General features: G+C 41.9%; 1 protein-coding gene across 3 annotated transcripts in view; it reads right to left on the bottom strand.

Moving 5' to 3' along the window:
* Positions 1–3,782: 3,782 nt before the first annotated feature.
* The window catches only part of LOC110535504 (calcium-transporting ATPase type 2C member 1), a 63,782-nt gene continuing 45,807 nt past the window's right edge, over positions 3,783–21,757 (bottom strand). For all 3 annotated transcript variants that reach the window (XM_036966688.1, XM_036966694.1, XM_036966687.1), the window contains exons 10-26: positions 17,176–17,242; positions 16,389–16,513; positions 16,176–16,273; positions 15,880–15,975; positions 15,597–15,686; positions 12,746–12,850; positions 12,419–12,575; positions 12,136–12,306; positions 11,807–11,904; positions 11,441–11,491; positions 10,861–11,027; positions 10,655–10,723; positions 10,432–10,548; positions 9,817–9,964; positions 6,741–6,836; positions 6,464–6,605; positions 3,783–6,018 (exon numbers count right to left, since the gene is read on the bottom strand). In XM_036966688.1, coding sequence (XP_036822583.1) covers positions 5,885–6,018; positions 6,464–6,605; positions 6,741–6,836; positions 9,817–9,964; positions 10,432–10,548; positions 10,655–10,723; positions 10,861–11,027; positions 11,441–11,491; positions 11,807–11,904; positions 12,136–12,306; positions 12,419–12,575; positions 12,746–12,850; positions 15,597–15,686; positions 15,880–15,975; positions 16,176–16,273; positions 16,389–16,513; positions 17,176–17,242 — 1,931 coding nt within the window. In that variant the 3' untranslated portion in view covers positions 3,783–5,884. The remainder of the gene's footprint in view (positions 6,019–6,463; positions 6,606–6,740; positions 6,837–9,816; positions 9,965–10,431; positions 10,549–10,654; positions 10,724–10,860; positions 11,028–11,440; positions 11,492–11,806; positions 11,905–12,135; positions 12,307–12,418; positions 12,576–12,745; positions 12,851–15,596; positions 15,687–15,879; positions 15,976–16,175; positions 16,274–16,388; positions 16,514–17,175; positions 17,243–21,757) is intronic.

Genomic DNA, 21,757 nt, shown 5'->3' on the forward strand with positions numbered 1-21,757 from the left:
AATCTAATTTATTTATATAGCCCTTCGTACATCAGCTGATATCTCAAAGTGCTGTACAGAAACCTAGCCTAAAACCCCAAACAGCAAGCAATGCAGGTGTAGAAGCACGGTGGCTAGGAAAAACTCCCTAGAAAGGCCAAAACCTAGGAAGAAACCTAGAGAGGAACCAGGCTATGTGGGGTGGCCAGTCCTCTTCTGGCTGTGCCGGATGGAGATTATAACAGAACATGGCCAAGATGTTCAAATGTTCATAAATGACCAGCATGGTCAAATAATAATAATCACAGGCAGAACAGTTGAAACTGGAGCAGCAGCATGGCCAGGTGGACTGGGGACAGCAAGGAGTCATCATGTCAGGTAGTCCTGAGGCATGGTCCTAGGGCTCAGGTCCTCCGAGAGAGAGAAAGAAAGAGAGAGAGAAATAGAGAATTAAAGAGAGCATACTTAAATTCACACAGGACACCGGATAGGACAGGAGAAGTACTCCAGATATAACAAACTGACCCTAGCCCCCCGACACAAAATACTGCAGCATAAATACTGGAGGCTGAGACAGGAGGGGTCAGGAGACACTGTGGCCCCATCCGATGATACCCCCGGACAGGGCCAAACAGGAAGGATATAACAATGATTCCAAGCACCACCCTCCTTTTGAAGCTTCCAGTTTGTTATTCAAACTCAATCAGCCTTGTCCTCTTCAAGACTCACACCTGTGTTAACGAGAGAATCACTGACATGTCAGCTGGTCCTTTTGTGGCAGGGCTGAAATGCAGTGGAAAGTTTTTTTGGGGATTCAGTTCATTTGCATGGCTAAGAGGGACTTTGCAATTAATTACAATTAATCTGATCACTCTTCATAACATTCTGGAGTATATGCAAATTGCCATCATACAAACTGAGGCAGCAGACTTTGTAAAAATTAATATTTGTGTCATTCTCAAAACTTTTGGCCACGACTGTACTATATGTAGAGGACTTCTGTTGCCTTAGCCATAAAAACTAATTTCTCAAAGCAACATCAATGAATTAGCTACCTTTCCTGGTTCATATCTAAAGGTCAACTTGGAATGGGTATGACTCAATACTCAAATAACCCATAATCAACTGAACCAGTCTTTATAATCCTGGGAATTCAGTTATATTTAATCCAAATGATTATCAAAACAAGCTTGTTAATTGATCGATTCTGCATTGTGAAATTTAACCCACGAATGTCTCGCTGTACCAAACCAGGCAGAAATACAGTAAGCAAAATGTGTTTTTGTGTATGAGCCTGTGTTTGTGTTGCTTCACAGTCCCCGCTGCTCATAAGATGTATTTTTATCTGGTTTTAAAAAAAAATCTAAATGTACTGCTTGCATCAGTTACTTGATGTGGAATAGAGTTCTATGTAGTCATGGCTCTATGTAGTATTGTGCGCCTCCCGTAGTCTATTCTGAACTCTATTCTGGACTGTGAAGAGACATGGTGGCATGTCTTGTGGGGTATGGATGGGTGTTGGAGCTGTGTGCCAGTAGTTCAAACAGACAGCTCGGTGCACGCAACATGTCAATACTTTTCACAAATACAAGTAGTGATGAAGTCAATCTCTCCTCCACTTTGAGCCAGGAGGGGGTGTAAAGCCATAACACATACGTTTTTCCAGCACCAGACTATGATCGATAATTTCAAAAGCCGTACTAAAGTCAATCAATCAAATGTATTCATAAAGCCCTTCTTACATCAGCTGATGTCACAAAGTGCTGTACAGAAATCCAGCCTAAAACCCCAAACAGCAAGCAATGCAGGTGTAGAAGCACAGTGGCTAGGAAAAACTCCCTAGAAGGGCCAGATCCTAGGAAGAAACTTAGAGAGGAACCAGGCTATGAGGGGTGGCAAGTCCTCTTCTGGCTGTGCCGGGTGGAGATTATAACAGAACATGGCCAAGATGTACAAATGTTCATAGATGACCAGCAGGGTCAAATAATAATAATCACAGTGGTTGTCGAGGGTGCAACAGGTCAGCACCTCAGGAGTAAATGTCAGTTGGCTTTTCGTAGCCGATCATTCAGAGTATCTCTACCACTCCTGCTGTCTCTAGAGAGTTGAAAACAGCAGGTCTGGGACAGGTAGCACGTCCGGTGAACAGGTCAGGGTTCCATAGCCGCAGGCAGAACAGTTGAAACTGGATCAGCAGCAGGCCAGGTGGACTGGGGACAGCAAGGAGTCATCAGGCCAGGTAGTCCTGAGGCATGGTCCTAGGGCTAAGGTCCTCCGAGAGAAAGAAAGAATTAGAGAGAGCATACTTAAATTCACACAGGACACCGGATAAGACAGGAGAAATACTCCAGATATAACAGAATGACCCTAGCCCCCGACACATAAACTACTGCAGCATAAATATTGGAGGCTGAGACAGGAGGGGTCGGGAGACACTGTTACCCCCGGACAGAGCCAAACAGGTAGGATATAACCCCACCCACTTTGCCAAAGCACAGCTCCCACACCACTAGAGGGATATCTTCAACCACTAACTTACCATCCTGAGACAAGGCCGAGCATAGCCCACAAAGACTGCCACCACGGCACAACAAAACAGCCCCCACAATCATCAATTTCTCTCAGACAATCATCAGTCATTTGTGTGGGGCTAGGGTCAAGTGCTGTGCTTGTTGACTCTCCTTTATAAGTGTGCTGAAGGTCTGTTGTCAATTTGTTTACTGTAAAATAGCATTGTATCTGGTCTACTAAGCTTATCTATATCGCTGGAAGTTTCCTTACTAAATAAGATCAAAAGGAAACTATCATAAGTGATCACATGCCAGACACTCCTCCACTAGAGCATTACTGGCATATTTGTTTTCATTTTCATACGGTCCATCACATTGGTAGGTGTTTTTGCCCTGTAGTAGGCCAGGTACTCTACGGGCTGCTGCTGGGTGGGAGGAGGGCAGACCACAGCAGTCAGAGACCCCCAGTGGATGAAGTGGAGGAGTATTACAGGGAAGGCAAGAGCCTGACCAGCAGCATGGTTGAAGCCATCCTGCCCAGTGCTGCAGAACATATACAGCTAGACACTCTGCATCAGGTATGTATGTATACATGTGTATGATATAGTATACAGTATATTGAAACATACTGCTGTTGATTCTCAAATTGAATCTCTTGCTGTTCCTTAGTCTCCAAGGTCAGTGCAGCTTGAGACGTTTTTGGAGACCTTGGTATGTCAGTCTACGTTGCCACGGGTTGAGGCATGCCCATCCCCCACCAGACCTGCCTCTTATTTGACCTGCCTCTACATTTTATGGCTGTCATTGACATATTTCATAGTTAATGCTAAAAACAAGTTTATAAAAGATAGATGTAGATTATAAAATGATAAAGACAGAAACTTTTATATATAAAAAGCTCATGATAAGTTTGACTTTGTTAAATTTGCTTTTATTTCTTTGCTCGTTGCTGTAGTGTATTTGGGCTTTGAAAATAGCTCTATAAATCCCATGTATTGTTACTATTATATTACAGCTGCACTGGAAACATTTTATCATCAAAATGAAAAATAACATTTTAACCAGCTGTTGTTGAGAACTATTGGGTATACACACTAAAGCCTCTCTCTGCGTTGGCAGTATATTTTATATGGAAATCTTAAACTGAAAAAAAACAAACAGATTTGTAAATTTTAGCTCAATCTGAGCAAAAATGAGATGATCAGAATCGGTGTCAGTGACACTGAAAACATGACACAAACCCTCCACCCAGTTAAAACACACTTCAAATATATATATACACACACACACACATTTTCATTAATGTACAGATTTATTCTCATACCATCACAACAGAGTACTGTCTTCAGCTGTGCAACACACACAACAAATCATAAATAAACAATTAAAATAATTGTAGCTGATTTGGCCTGTCAAATGGACCAAAGCAGAGAGTATAACCTCTTGTAAAATAAAGAACATGTGTAATAGAAAGAGCTGGCGATGTTAGCCTGTACCCGCTAGGTGCTGCGGTAGGTAGAGGACTTCTGTTGCCATCCATAGCACAGACAAAAACTCATTTGGAAAGCAACATCAATGAATTAGCTCCCGGTCCTAAAAATGCTGAAACAACTCCATCTCCTGGTTCATAAAGAAATAAACCTGGAATGGGTATGACTCAAATAACCCATTATCAACTGAACCTGCCTTTATAAACCTGGGAATTCGATTATATTTAATGTAAATGATTATCAAAACAAGCTTGTTAATTGAGTGATTCTGCATTGTGAAATAAAACCCAGGTATGTCTAGCTGTACCAAAACAAGGCCTCGGAGGCTTCTGGAAAGAGCATGAAGAGAAAAATGTGCTTAAAATGGCCACTTTTGACCCAAGACACAAGCAAAATGTATATGAACAGTGCATGTACAGTAAATGGTTGTCATGGAGATAAATATTTGCACTTAATTTACAGTGTGTAAAATAGAGGCAGAATATTAAAAGGCCCATTTTTTTTTATCTCAATATCAAATCATTTCTGGGTAACAAATAAGTACCTTAAAGTGACCTTCTTCAATCAAAAGGCAGTCAAAAACAAACTAAAATAGCTTCCTAGCAAGAGGAATTTCCTCAAGCTAAAATGTTGCTATGACTGTCTAGGAGTGGCTGAGTGGGGAGGGGAAAACTGAAAACCAGCTATTATTGGCATGTCATCAGGCAGGCCAAAACTCCATTCCACCAAAACAGGCTGGCATTTTTCAAACAGCTCTGACACTAAAAGGGCACTAATCATCATTTCACAGTACTATTCCAACCTCATAGTGTGGAAATATATATAAAACACAGGAAAAATAACATGTTTGACAGCACTGGACCAAATACCTCTGTGCCTTTCATTCAAGGCAAACAGTTAATTCCCTAAATGGAAAAAATAATGTAGGTTTGATACAGGGCAAGTGAAAGATTTTGGGGAGGCAGACCGTGGCTGGGAGGGTGGGGACTGGGATAGAATTAACTGTATAGTACTGCTTGATCACTGGGAAAATAAACTGCTGAGTGATGGTCCAAAACACAGAATGTCTCCAGGGGCAACTAAATAGATAGCCAGAGTGGAATTAAATGACGCCAAATGAAGGCCATCAGCCCTAATATGTGAGAAAAACCAAACCAAACGTATCTTCTGAAGAAAATGTATTATATTCATCCACCAAAATAACACGGTTTAGTGGTCAACTCTTCCTAAAGTCTATACCAAAACAAAAGTATGCTCACAATTATCAATCCTAAATTGGTTGGAAGTTGATGGTGAGATTGCTACTAGCATGAAAAGCTGGAATGCATGAAAGTAACATCTCTAGACTTCTACAAAGCTATGGTTAGCTACCTGCACTCGAAGCAAGGTGATGACGAATAAGAACAGTTACAAAATTCCATTTATGTTCATGAACCCCAAGACATGAATAGTTGCTCTACAAACAATTATGCTGTCCTTAATTGGTCTTAAAACCTAGACGTGAGTAGTTGATCTACGAGCAGTAACATTGTCCTCTCAGATCACGACACCATAGACATGAATAGTTGCCACATGAACAACAGTTACAATGTCTCATAAATAAATCCCCTCCTGAGTTCCTGGAGGATGGTACAGTCTGAAAGCAGCACGCCAATGCTTCTTGCAGGGGAGAGGTGGAGGGCAGGGGGGCACTGTAAGGTTGAGATCCTCTTCGCCCACTTCCAATCCATGACTGAACAGTGAATACCAGCGAGGGACAGCAACTGTTTGAGTTCTCTCTCCAGTCCCTGTGTTCAGACCAAATAACCATTGCATCCCATCTACATGTACCCCCCCACCCACAAACAACCCAGCCCCGCCCCCTCCTCTCCCCTATCTACTCTGTCACACAGAACGCAATGTGCGTCATACATCGTGGAAGGAGTCTTCTTCAGACACTGTGGTTCTCCTCTCCCTCACTGCTCTCCACCTCTCCACCCACTTTATGGCCTCAGAGACCATGCAGACAGAGGACGTGAGGCCCACCAGGAACAGCAGGTCTGGAAGGGAAGAAGAGATGGACTGTTACTACAGCACATATAAACCATCACCTCCATCACTAACAGACCAGGGTCCGTCCCAGAACAGGAGAGCTGATGTAGGGATCAGCCCCCCCCCCCCCGTCCATTCATTACGGCGGCAGGAAGCCGAGGTTAGAGCGTTGGGCCAGTAACCGAAAGGTCGCTGGTTTGAATACCGTGAAAAGTATGTCGCTGTGCCCTTGAGCAAGGCACTTACCTAATTTGCTCCCAGGGGCGCTGTACAATGGTTTCCATTTCACACTCGTGTGTAACAGGACAAATATAAGCACCCTCGAAATGATTGTGATCTAAAAAGGCTAAACTGATCCTAGACCAGAACTCCTATTCTGAGATGCTTTATGAATACAGGCCCTGAAAGCTTAGGTTTAATCTTTAGCTCAGTGGGCTAACATGTATTTCTTACCAAAGATGCTGAGGCTCTCTGTCTGGAAGACACTCTGCAGTGGAGGGAAGTAGATGACCGCCAGCTGGCCCATGATGGAACCCAGCACCGCGTAGCAGAACATCTTGTTACTGCACAGGCCCATCTCATGGACCATACGAGTCTGACAGACAGATAGCGAGAGAGACAGCGAAACAGAGACCGTCATCATGAATCAACAATAGATCCTAGGTGACATGTTTCTGCCCACTAATCTCTCAGATCCTTCATCCTGTACAGGGTACAGCAGAGCACCAACCTGTGAGCGTGAGCTGAGGGCGTTGAACATGTCGAAGAACACAAAACAGGTGAAGGTCATGGTGGTGTCTCTGGGAGTGATCAGATTGTCCTGCAGCTGAGAGGAGGAGAAACAAACACATTGATGGAAATAGAAGTCAACTGATACAGGAAATAGGTAGGGATTGGCTTCGATTCACTATTAAATGTGATCAGTGTGTTTTATTTTTTGGGTTCACACATTTATTAATCTGAAAACACACGTTCCACATCAAAAGTAAATCAGCAGACCGCGTCATTACAGTACACAGTAGACCGCGTCATTACAGTACACAGTAGACCGCGTCATTACAGCACACAGTAGACTGCGTCATTACAGCACACAGTAGACCTCGTCATTACAGTACACCGCGTCATTACAGTACACAGTAGACCGCGTCATTACAGTACACAGTAGACCGCGTCATTACAGCACACAGTAGACCGCGTCATTACAGTACACAGTAGACCGCGTCATTACAGTACACAGTAGACCGCGTCATTACAGTACACAGTAGACCGCGTCATTACAGTACACAGTTGACCGCGTCATTACAGTACACAGTAGACCGCGTCATTACAGCACACAGTAGACCGCGTCATTACAGCACACAGTAGACCGCGTCATTACAGCACACAGTAGACCGCGTCATTACAGCACACAGTAGACCGCGTCATTACAGCACACAGTAGACCGCGTCATTACAGTACACAGTAGACCGCGTCATTACAGCACACAGTAGACCGCGTCATTACAGCACACAGTAGACCGCGTCATTACAGCACACAGTAGACCGCGTCATTACAGCACACAGTAGACCGCATCATTACAGTACACCGCGTCATTACAGTACACAGTAGACCGCGTCATTACAGTACACAGTAGACCGCGTCATTACAGCACACAGTAGACCGCGTCATTACAGCACACAGTAGACCGCGTCATTACAGCACACAGTAGACCGCGTCATTACAGCACACAGTAGACCGCGTCATTACAGTACACAGTAGACCGCGTCATTACAGTACACAGTAGACTGCGTCATTACAGCACACAGTAGACCGCGTCATTACAGCACACAGTAGACTGCGTCATTACAGTACACAGTAGACCGCGTCATTACAGTACACAGTAGACCGCGTCATTACAGTACACAGTAGACCGCGTCATTACAGTACACAGTAGACCGCGTCATTACAGTACACAGTAGGCCGCGTCATTACAGCACACAGTAGGCCGCGTCATTACAGTACACAGTAGACCGCGTCATTACAGTACACAGTAGACCGCGTCATTACAGTACACAGTAGACCGCGTCATTACAGTACACCGCGTCATTACAGTACACCGCGTCATTACAGCACACAGTAGACCGCGTCATTACAGCACACAGTAGACCGCGTCATTACAGCACACAGTAGACCGCGTCATTACAGCACACAGTAGACCGCGTCATTACAGCACACAGTAGACCGCGTCATTACAGTACACAGTAGACCGCGTCATTACAGTACACCGCGTCATTACAGTACACCGCGTCATTACAGTACACCGCGTCATTACAGCACACAGTAGACCGCGTCATTACAGCACACAGTAGACCGCGTCATTACAGCACACAGTAGACCGCGTCATTACAGCACACAGTAGACCGCGTCATTACAGCACACAGTAGACCGCGTCATTACAGCACACAGTAGACCGCGTCATTACAGCACACAGTAGACCGCGTCATTACAGCACACAGTAGACCGCGTCATTACAGCACACAGTAGACCGTGTCATTACAGCACACAGTAGACTGCGTCATTACAGTACAGAGTAGACCGCGTCATTACAGTACACAGTAGACCTCGTCATTACAGTACACCGCGTCATTACAGTAAACCGTAGACCGCGTCATTACAGTACACCGCGTCATTACAGTACACAGTAGACCGCGTCATTACAGTACACAGCAGACCGCGTCATTACAGTACACCGCGTCATTACAGTACACAGCAGACTGCGTCATTACAGTACAGAGTAGACCGCGTCATTACAGTACACAGTAGACCTCGTCATTACAGTACACAGTAGACCGCGTCATTACAGTACACAGCAGACCGCGTCATTACAGTACACCGCGTCATTACAGTACACAGCAGACTGCGTCATTACAGTACAGAGTAGACCGCGTCATTACAGTACACAGTAGACCTCGTCATTACAGTACACCGCGTCATTACAGTACACAGTAGACCGCGTCATTACAGTACACAGCAGACTGCGTCATTACAGTACAGAGTAGACCGCGTCATTACAGTACACAGTAGACCTCGTCATTACAGTACACCGCGTCATTACAGTAAACCGTAGACCGCGTCATTACAGTACACCGCGTCATTACAGTACACAGTAGACCGCGTCATTACAGTACACAGCAGACCGCGTCATTACAGTACACAGCAGACCGCGTCATTACAGTACACAGCAGACCGCGTCATTACAGTTCACCGCGTCAATACAGTACACAGCAGACCGCGTCATTACAGTACACAGCAGATTGTAACAGGCCAGTCATACTACTACTGATTGTAACAGGCCAGTCATACTACTACTGATTGTAACAGGCCAGTCATACTACTACTGATTGTAACAGGCCAGTCATACTACTACTGATTGTAACAGGCCAGTCATACTACTACTGATTGTAACAGGCCAGTCATACTACTACTGATTGTAACAGGCCAGTCATACTACTACTGATTGTAACAGGCCAGTCATACTACTACTGATTGTAACAGGCCAGTCATAATACTACTGATTGTAACAGGCCAGTCATAATACTACTGATTGTAACAGGCCAGTCATACTACTACTGATTGTAACAGGCCAGTCATACTACTACTGATTGTAACAGGCCAGTCATACTACTACTGATTGTAACAGGCCAGTCATAATACTACTGATTGTAACAGGCCAGTCATAATACTACTGATTGTAACAGGCCAGTCATACTACTGATTTGATAGAAGTTTGAATGATGAAGAACACTACTATGATTATAGCTACTTGCCTCTCTCCAGAAGACGAACAGGGTGCCGCATACGATGACGAGTGCCGACACCAGCACCTTGACTAACAGACTGCGTGTGAGGATGCTGTCCTGCACATTCCTCGGAGGCTTCCGTATGACATCCTTATCCACTGGCTCCACTCCCAGACTACGGATGACAGAGGATTACATGGATTTCCATCTACGGTAATTACCACTAACTATTTTTACACAAAGGATCAGTAATTGTGACTTTAAATCTGGTAGATTTAAATATGAAAGCAGCACGTAGCCTAGTGGTTTGAGATTTGGGCCAGTAAGCGAAAGCTCGCTAGTTTGAGTTCCCGAGCTGACAAGGTGAAAAAAAAAAATCTGTTGATGTGCCCTAATTGCTCCAGGGTTACCGTTGATAATGGCTGACCCTGGCCGTGACCCCACTCTCCGAGGGTTGGGATATGCAAAAAATACATTTCCATTTCACACAAATGCGTATAATACACACTTGTGTGAAACAGGACAGATATAAATCACCCACCAAATTCTTAAATTATTATTATATAAAATCTTGTGAAACTGAAACAAGACCATTTTCATGACAAAAGAATACAGTTCCCATAATGCTTTGTGTTGTCTCACCTCTGAGCGGGAGGTCCGTCCATGATGATGTTGATCCACAGGATCTGCATGGCGTTCAGAGGGTTGGGGAAGTTCATCAGCGTTGCCAGGGAGATGAGGGTGAGCGCTGCAATGCTCCTAGGAAACACAATAATGCCAATTTAATAATATTTACAAGAAAGTGGCCCATATAGCATTGTTTCAAGGAATCTCTTTATCAAAAAGGTAGCTCTCCATCACTCACGTGCTTAGCTGGAAGCGGACAAAGTTTTTAATGTTGTTGTAAATGCCTTTCCCTTCCTCGATGGCAGACCTAGGACGAAACAGAATGACAGAAATATAACTCATTTAGCTAAAGACACATTTCTCGAAATCATGATGGCTTTGAAGACCAAAATAATGAACAAACTGGGTAACATTATAAAGTGTTACTGCAAACTGTTTCCTCACAAGATGGTCTGAAAGTCATCGTCCACTAGGATCATGTCTGCTGCCTCTTTACAAACGTCAGTGCCAGTCTGGCCCATGGCAACGCCGATGTCTGCTGCTTTCAGCGCTACGGCATCATTCACACCATCACCCGTCATCGCCACCACAGCACCAATGTTCTGGAGAGACTGGAATGAGAGGGAGCGAGCAGATAGAAGTCAACCCTTGTAATAAATCCACATTATAGTCATGAATTAAACTCCTGAAAGAACACAACAGTTTTTAGTTAATGAATCGAGTTCCCTGATCTTGGTTGAACTCATTCCTTTAGATTAAAGGGATCTGAAATGATGGAGTGTATTTTCTAATAATTGTGTGATTTTCATTTTCTTCACTAGCACTCGCAACACTAGCGACTGGAAAACTACCAGGTATACCGTAGACACTTCCCCGTGACTGAATGTCACAAATTGAGGTGGGAGTTTCTAGAGACTTCCCAGGGCTTTGGAGCCACATGCTGCCAGGCCAGGCTCTGCCTACGCAGAACGGGCATTCACACATCATCTCATGCCAGCTGGCTGACACTTGGCTGGGTTCTCACCTTGACTATCTTCAGCTTGTGTCTGGGGCTGGCCCGGTAGAACACCACGATCTGGAGGAGGCAGAGACATCACCCTGTTAACCCAGCCCTGTTGGACATCACCCTGTTCACCCAGCCCTGTTAGACATCACCCTGTTCACCCAGCCCTGTGATAGTGAGTGATATCAGCAAGAGCAGCGTGTGGGTTTCTCTGTTCCTTGATGCGAACATAATGAAGGTATTCAATTCAAATCCAACAACTTAAATTGTCCACTTAGGACAATTACTATGTGAAGCCGGTACACTCTGTACTATTTAAAGAATAAGGATTGTGAGTCGGAGAAAGTCACAGTGTATTAGAGCCTGCGTTTGTTGATATGTTCCTACCCTGGGCACCATCTGAGACAGCTGTTGGAGGTCCATCTGGTCCACCTCCTCTCCAGACAGAGACTGGGAGCCCTTGGTGTAGATTCCCAGACGGCCCGCTGAGGACACACAAGGACACACACGCACGGTCAGATATTGCATCCCCATTTCATCATACGTTCTTGCAAAAAATGTATCTCGGAGGTTGCAAGAGGGAGATTACAAGTTACAAGTGGGGGGAGATTACAAAAGGGAGATTACAAATTACAAGAGAGAGATTACTAAAGGGAGATTATAAATTACAAGAGGGACAGAGAGATGAAGATAGAGAGGAAAAAAGTGCGCCTCACCTATGGACACAGCGGTCTCCTGGGAGTCTCCAGTGATCATCTTGATGGCCACTCCTGAGCTGATGAGCGTGCCCACAGCCTCTTTGACCCCTGACCTGGGCGGATCGATGATGCCCACCAGGCCCAGGAACGACAGGTTGCCCATTTCCGAACCCGACGCAAAAGCCAGAACTGCACCGGAAAACAAGACAGAAGATTACATTGTTGTTACTTTAGCGACCCCGAAGGAGAAAAAAAGGTAGGGCTTTACTTGGAATCGGGAATGACACCAACCCCCCTTTACCTCTGAGGCCTGAGGATCCCATGTAACTCTTCTGCTGCTGGTAGAGCTCCCTCTGCTGGTGGTTGAGAGGTAGTGTTGCACCTTTGCTGTGGTAGTAGCTACAGAATCGGATGACCTGCTCGTAAGCCCCCTTCATGTAATACACACCTGGCTGGTCCTGAGGTAACACATCATCAAGGACAGAAAACACCATGACACATTCATCACACTGAACCGCGTCGGACAACACTACTACAGATAAAATGGCTCTTCGCTGTGTCCATGTTACGTAGAAGAGACAGTGAATGTGGAAAGGAGTAAGGGTGTTGGCGCTCTGGACTGACTGACCTGCTGAGTGCGGTGGACACAGCGGACGGCCATCCACTTCTGTTCTGAACTGAAAGGGTTTTCCTCCAGACGTACATACTCCTGCTGCTGCCCTTCTAGACCCATCTGCAGGGAACGTACTTTAGTGACTGGCTTCTGTTCATCTTTGTGTGTGTGTGTGTGTGTGTGCCAGAGAGAGTGAGCATGTAATAGTTTCTCCCTCTGCGGACTGGTTAGTTTTCTAGTCACACCTGTAGGAGTGTGTATTCTCGTTGGTGACACACAGTCATCGAACCGAGTCTGGAAGTGTCTCACCCACATACATACGCACACACACACACACACACACACACACACACACACACACACACACACACACACACACACACTGAGTGAAGAGCTACAAGCATTTGGGTCTTTAATCTGTCACTAGTTTGGGCATTTCCATCTCCAATTGTAATAATGATGCATTGTCAAGTCCCACACTGTTACCAAGGCAGTCGCTACCACAGGGCATGAAACTTGGTCCTGCTAGTCTACTGCTTTTGTCTGTGATACTGTGTTAATAATCTGAAGGGGTCTCGCAGACACACATATTTATTTAACCTTTATTTAACTAGGCAAGTCAGTTAAGAACAAATTCTTATTTACAATGACGGCCAACCGGAAGGCAAAAGGCCTCCTGCGGGGACGGGGGCTGGGATTAAAAATAAAAAAAATAGGACAAAACACACGTCACGACAAGAGAGACAACACAGCATATAACCCCTATGTGTTAATAATCTGAAGGGCTCTCACAGACACACATATAACCCCTGTGTGTTAATAATCTGAAGGGCTCTCACAGACACACATATAACCTCTGTGTGTTAAATAATCTGAAGGGCTCTCACAGACACACATATAACCCCTGTGTGTTAATAATCTGAAGGGCTCTCACAGACACACATATAACCCCTGTGTGTTAATAATCTGAAGGGCTCTCACAGACACACATACAACCCCTGTGTGTTAATAATCTGAAGGGCTCTCACAGACACACATAACACCCCTGTGTGTTAATAATCTGATGGGCTCTCACAGACACACATATAACCCCTGTGTGTTAATAATCTGAAGGGCTCTCACAGACACACATATAACCCCTGTGTGTTAATAATCTTAAGGGCTCTCAGACACACATATAACCCCTGTGTGTTAATAATCTGAAGGACTCTCACAGACACGGATATAACCCCTGTGTGTTAATAATCTGAAGGGCTCTCAGACACACATATAACCCCTGTGTGTTAATAATCTGAAGGACTCTCACAGACACGGATATAACCCCTGTGTGTTAATAATCTGAAGGACTCTCACAGACACGGATATAACCCCTGTGTGTTAATAATCTGAAGGACTCTCACAGACACGGATATAACCCCTGTGTGTTAATAATCTGAAGGGCTCTCAGACACACATATAACCCCTGTGTGTTAATAATCTGAAGGACTCTCACAGACACGGATATAACCCCTGTGTGTTAATAATCTGAAGGACGCTCACAGACACGGATATAACCCCTGTGTGTTAATAATCTGATGGGCTCTCACAGACACACATATAACCCCTGTGTGTTAATAATCTGAAGGACTCTCACAGACACGGATATAACCCCTGTGTGTTAATAATCTGAAGGGCTCTCAGACACACATATAACCCCTGTGTGTTAATAATCTGAAGGACTCTCACAGACACGGATATAACCCCTGTGTGTTAATAATCTGAAGGACGCTCACAGACACGGATATAACCCCTGTGTGTTAATAATCTGATGGGCTCTCACAGACACACATATGACCCCTGTGTGTTAATAATCTGAAGGGCTCTCACAGACACACATACAACCCCTGTGTGTTAATAATCTGAAGGGCTCTCACAGACACACATAACACCCCTGTGTGTTAATAATCTGATGGGCTCTCACAGACACACATATAACCCCTGTTTGTTAATAATCTGAAGGGCTCTCACAGACACACATATAACCCCTGTGTGTTAATAATCTGAAGGACTCTCACAGACACGGATATAACCCCTGTGTGTTAATAATCTGAAGGGCTCTCAGACACACATATAACCCCTGTGTGTTAATAATCTGAAGGACTCTCACAGACACGGATATAACCCCTGTGTGTTAATAATCTGAAGGACTCTTACAGACACGGATATAACCCCTGTGTGTTAATAATCTGAAGGGCTCTCACAGACACACATAACACCCCTGTGTGTTAATAATCTGATGGGCTCTCACAGACACACATATAACCCCTGTTTGTTAATAATCTGAAGGGCTCTCACAGACACACATATAACCCCTGTGTGTTAATAATCTGAAGGACTCTCACAGACACGGATATAACCCCTGTGTGTTAATAATCTGAAGGGCTCTCAGACACACATATAACCCCTGTGTGTTAATAATCTGAAGGACTCTCACAGACACGGATATAACCCCTGTGTGTTAATAATCTGAAGGACTCTCACAGACACGGATATAACCCCTGTGTGTTAATAATCTGAAGGGCTCTCAGACACACATATAACCCCTGTGTGTTAATAATCTGAAGGACTCTCACAGACACGGATATAACCCCTGTGTGTTAATAATCTGAAGGACTCTCACAGACACACATAACGCTTGTGTGTGCTTACTGTTTTGTGGCCAGGGTGCTAACGGCGTCGGCTAGCAATGTAATGTGTATATATATGTATGTATGTATGTATGTATGTATGTATGTATGTATGTATGTATGTATGTATGTATGTATGTGTGTATGTATGTATGTATGTATGTATGTGTGTATGTATGTATGTATGTATGTATGTGTACCTTCATGGCCAGGGCGATGAGGGCCCCCTCAGTGGGGCGTCCCATCAGGGTGTTGTTCCTGATGACAGCATCATTGCATATGCAACCAGCCTATCAGAGAGCAGAAGGACAGGTGGTTATGACATCAGATGCTAGCCCAGATCCTTTACACATGCCGTCGTAGAGGGACAGTTCGCCACATGTTCTGTGTCTCTCCAGCGGTATTAAATGAGTGCAGACCAAGTCGTCACTTCAGAGTATTGAGATTTACCACAATGAGCACGTATCTGTCCCAGTTTCTCACCTCTACAATCTTGCTGACGGAGATGTTTGAGAAGCCGTGGATCTCCTCCCCGTGCAGTAACACCTCCCCAGCTCCGTTGTAACCCACGCCTGTCACCTGGCAGAGAGGACAACATGGAGGACACAGCAAAACAATGAAGATCAACAAACATCCCCCCAAAATATTTTTGATGTAAACCCTCATTTCACAAGATAAATTGACTGTGAACACATTCTGATTTACGGTAAGGACCTTGCCAGATGACTAAATAACAGTCCTAAACTAGGCAGGAGGAACTAGCCTCACACACAGTGTACCTCAACATGAAGTCCATCGGCGGTGAACAGGTGAGTGACGGTCATCTCGTTCTTGGTCAGAGTCCCCGTCTTGTCTGAGCAGATGACGTTGCAGCAGCCTGGATGATGGAGGAAGTGATGGGGTCAAATTAAACTAGACACACACACACACACACACACCAAACTGAGTGTTAAAGGCAGAGCTCGGCTCATTTCACCTCCGCCAGACCCTACCAAGTGTCTCCACGATGGGCAGCTTCTTGATAATTGCCCTCTTCTTGACCATCCTCATCACTCCGAGGGCCAAGGTGACCGTCACCACGATGGGTAGACCCTCGGGGATGGCTGCCACCGCCAGGCTGGGGTAAGAGGGGAGGAAGGAGACGAGAGCGGAAAACAGTCTTTACTTGAAGAGAGTGCACAGTGTGTACATTGGTATTCCTACCAACTTTATTCACAACACCTCACTTCACCTTCCAGGTGTGAGAAAAGAACACTTTCACTGTAATGTAAATACAGGTTAACAAGGTTAGCTGCTCACCCCGAGGTACTGACGGTGCAAAGAAGAGATATGGAACGATAAAATCTCTGATCTCTTGATAAAATCACTGTCTTGCTAAAATCACCACAATGACGTGACCCCAATTGTGTGGCTGTATTACATTGTTTTCTTTACTTAAAAAAATAACAAAATGCACTGACAGGAAGTGTAATCTTAACCCTTACACTACTGCGCTCACCTCCGTAACCAGGCACATGACAACAATCATCAAATCCCCCATTACTCTCTGCTAACCTACTCAGATGTCACACTGAATAAATTAGTGTTATCAAAAGATCTTTCACATGGCATTCTACCCTGGGGAACACTAAACATACTGTGTTGTTGGATTAGACGTCTATGGGAGAGAATATGCCCATATATTGGGATATGTTGACAATGACAGAAACAACGGCAACACATCTTTTATACAAAGCACTGTACTATTTGCATATATGGAATATACAAATTGGGGCTCACCTGACACCGATGGTGAACATGTCTAATAAGCGTTTCCCCTGGAGCCAACCAACCAGCATGATCACCCCTGAAACCCACGGCAACACTCATTAGTGGTGGTTAGCCATGTACTGGCTGGGAGCATTAACACTATATAGACGGCATTAACACTATATAGACAGCATTAACACTATATAGACAGCATTAACACTATATAGACAGTATTAACACTATATAGACAGTATTAACACTATATAGACAGTATTAACACTATATAGACATCATTAACACTATATAGACATCATTAACACTATATAGACAGCATTAACACTATATAGACAGCATTAACACTATATAGACAGTATTAACACTATATAGACAGTATTAACACTATATAGACAGCATTAACACTATATAGACAGCATTAACACTATATAGACAGTATTAACACTATATAGACAGTATTAACACTATATAGACAGTATTAACTGGCTGGGAGCATTAACACTATATAGACGGCATTAACACTATATAGACAGCATTAACACTATATAGACAGTATTAACTGGCTGGGAGCATTAACACTATATAGACAGCATTAACACTATATAGACAGCATTAACACTATATAGACATCATTAACACTATATAGACAGCATTAACACTATATAGACAGCATTAACACTATATAGACAGCATTAACACTATATAGACATCATTAACACTATATAGACAGCATTAACACTATATAGACAGCATTAACACTATATAGACAGCATTAACACTATATAGACAGCATTAACACTATATAGACAGTATTAACACTATATAGACAGTATTAACACTATATAGACAGTATTAACTGGCTGGGAGCATTAACACTATATAGACAGCATTAACACTATATAGACAGCATTAACACTATATAGACAGCATTAACACTATATAGACAGCATTAACACTATATAGACAGCATTAACACTATATAGACAGTATTAACACTATATAGACAGTATTAACACTATATAGACAGCATTAACACTATATAGACAGTATTAACACTATATAGACAGTATTAACTGGCTGGGAGCATTAACACTATATAGACAGCATTAACACTATATAGACAGCATTAACACTATATAGACAGCATTAACACTATATAGACAGCATTAACACTATATAGACGGCATTAACACTATATAGACAGCATTAACACTATATAGACAGCATTAACACTATATAGACGGCATTAACACTATATAGACAGCATTAACACTATATAGACGGCATTAACACTATATAGACATCATTAACACTATATAGACAGTATTAACACTATATAGACAGTATTAACACTATATAGACGGCATTAACACTATATAGACAGCAGTAACACTATATAGACAGCAGTAACACTATATAGACATCATTAACACTATATAGACAGTATTAACACTATATAGACAGTATTAACACTATATAGACAGCATTAACACTATATAGACATCATTAACACTATATAGACAGCAGTAACACTATATAGACAGTATTAACACTATATAGACAGCATTAACACTATATAGACAGCATTAACACTATATAGACGGCATTAACACTATATAGACAGCATTAACACTATATAGACAGCATTAACACTATATAGACAGCATTAACACTATATAGACAGCATTAACACTATATAGACGGCATTAACACTATATAGACAGCATTAACACTATATAGACAGCATTAACACTATATAGACAGCATTAACACTATATAGACAGCATTAACACTATATAGACGGCATTAACACTATATAGACAGTATTAACACTATATAGACGGCATTAACACTATATAGACAGTATTAACACTATATAGACGGCATTAACACTATATAGACAGTATTAACTGGCTGGGAGCATTAACACTATATAGACAGCATTAACACTATATAGACAGCATTAACACTATATAGACAGCATTAACACTATATAGACAGTATTAACTGGCTGGGAGCATTAACACTATATAGACAGCATTAACACTATATAGACAGCATTAACACTATATAGACAGCATTAACACTATATAGACAGTATTAACACTATATAGACGGCATTAACACTATATAGACAGTATTAACTGGCTGGGAGCATTAACACTATATAGACGGCATTAACACTATATAGACAGCATTAACACTATATAGACAGCATTAACACTATATAGACAGCATTAACACTATATAGACAGCATTAACACTATATAGACATCATTAACACTATATAGACGGCATTAACACTATATAGACAGTATTAACACTATATAGACAGTATTAACACTATATAGACATCATTAACACTATATAGACAGCATTAACACTATATAGACAGCATTAACACTATATAGACAGCATTAACACTATATAGACAGTATTAACACTATATAGACGGCATTAACACTATATAGACAGTATTAACTGGCTGGGAGCATTAACACTATATAGACAGCATTAACACTATATAGACAGCATTAACACTATATAGACAGCATTAACACTATATAGACAGCATTAACACTATATAGACAGTATTAACACTATATAGACGGCATTAACACTATATAGACAGTATTAACTGGCTGGGAGCATTAACACTATATAGACAGCATTAACACTATATAGACAGCATTAACACTATATAGACAGCATTAACACTATATAGACAGCATTAACACTATATAGACGGCATTAACACTATATAGACAGCATTAACACTATATAGACGGCATTAACACTATATAGACAGCATTAACACTATATAGACAGCATTAACACTATATAGACAGCATTAACACTATATAGACAGCATTAACACTATATAGACAGTATTAACACTATATAGACAGCATTAACACTATATAGACGGCATTAACACTATATAGACAGCATTAACTGGCTGGGAGCATTAACACTATATAGACAGCATTAACACTATATAGACAGCATTAACACTATATAGACAGCATTAACACTATATAGACGGCATTAACACTATATAGACAGTATTAACTGGCTGGGAGCATTAACACTATATAGACGGCATTAACACTATATAGACAGCATTAACACTATATAGACAGCATTAACACTATATAGACAGCATTAACACTATATAGACAGCATTAACACTATATAGACGGCATTAACACTATATAGACAGCATTAACACTATATAGACAGTATTAACACTATATAGACAGTATTAACTGGCTGGGAGCATTAACACTATATAGACGGCATTAACACTATATAGACATCATTAACACTATATAGACAGCATTAACACTATATAGACAGCATTAACACTATATAGACAGCATTAACACTATATAGACAGTATTAACACTATATAGACAGCATTAACACTATATAGACAGCATTAACACTATATAGACGGCATTAACACTATATAGACAGCATTAACACTATATAGACAGTATTAACACTATATAGACAGCATTAACACTATATAGACAGCATTAACACTATATAGACATCATTAACACTATATAGACAGCATTAACACTATATAGACAGCATTAACACTATATAGACAGTATTAACACTATATAGACATCATTAACACTATATAGACAGCATTAACTGGCTGGGAGCATTAACACTATATAGACAGCATTAACACTATATAGACAGCATTAACACTATATAGACAGCATTAACACTATATAGACAGCATTAACTGGCTGGGAGCATTAACACTATATAGACAGCATTAACACTATATAGACAGCATTAACTGGCTGGGAGCATTAACACTATATAGACGGCATTAACACTATATAGACAGTATTAACTGGCTGGGAGCATTAACACTATATAGACGGCATTAACACTATATAGACAGTATTAACACTATATAGACAGCATTAACACTATATAGACAGCATTAACACTATATAGACATCATTAACACTATATAGACATCATTAACACTATATAGACAGCATTAACACTATATAGACAGTATTAACTGGCTGGGAGCATTAACACTATATAGACGGCATTAACACTATATAGACATCATTAACACTATATAGACGGCATTAACACTATATAGACAGCATTAACACTATATAGACAGCATTAACACTATATAGACAGCATTAACACTATATAGACAGTATTAACACTATATAGACGGCATTAACACTATATAGACAGCATTAACACTATATAGACAGCATTAACACTATATAGACGGCATTAACACTATATAGACAGCATTAACACTATATAGACAGCATTAACACTATATAGACGGCATTAACACTATATAGACAGCATTAACACTATATAGACGGCATTAACACTATATAGACGGCATTAACACTATATAGACAGCATTAACACTATATAGACAGTATTAACACTATATAGACAGCATTAACACTATATAGACAGCATTAACACTATATAGACAGTATTAACACTATATAGACGGCATTAACACTATATAGACAGTATTAACACTATATAGACAGTATTAACACTATATAGACAGCATTAACACTAT

The sequence above is a fragment of the Oncorhynchus mykiss genome, chromosome 3 (genome assembly GCF_013265735.2).
Source record: "Oncorhynchus mykiss isolate Arlee chromosome 3, USDA_OmykA_1.1, whole genome shotgun sequence".
In the NCBI taxonomy this organism is placed as follows: domain Eukaryota; kingdom Metazoa; phylum Chordata; class Actinopteri; order Salmoniformes; family Salmonidae; genus Oncorhynchus; species Oncorhynchus mykiss.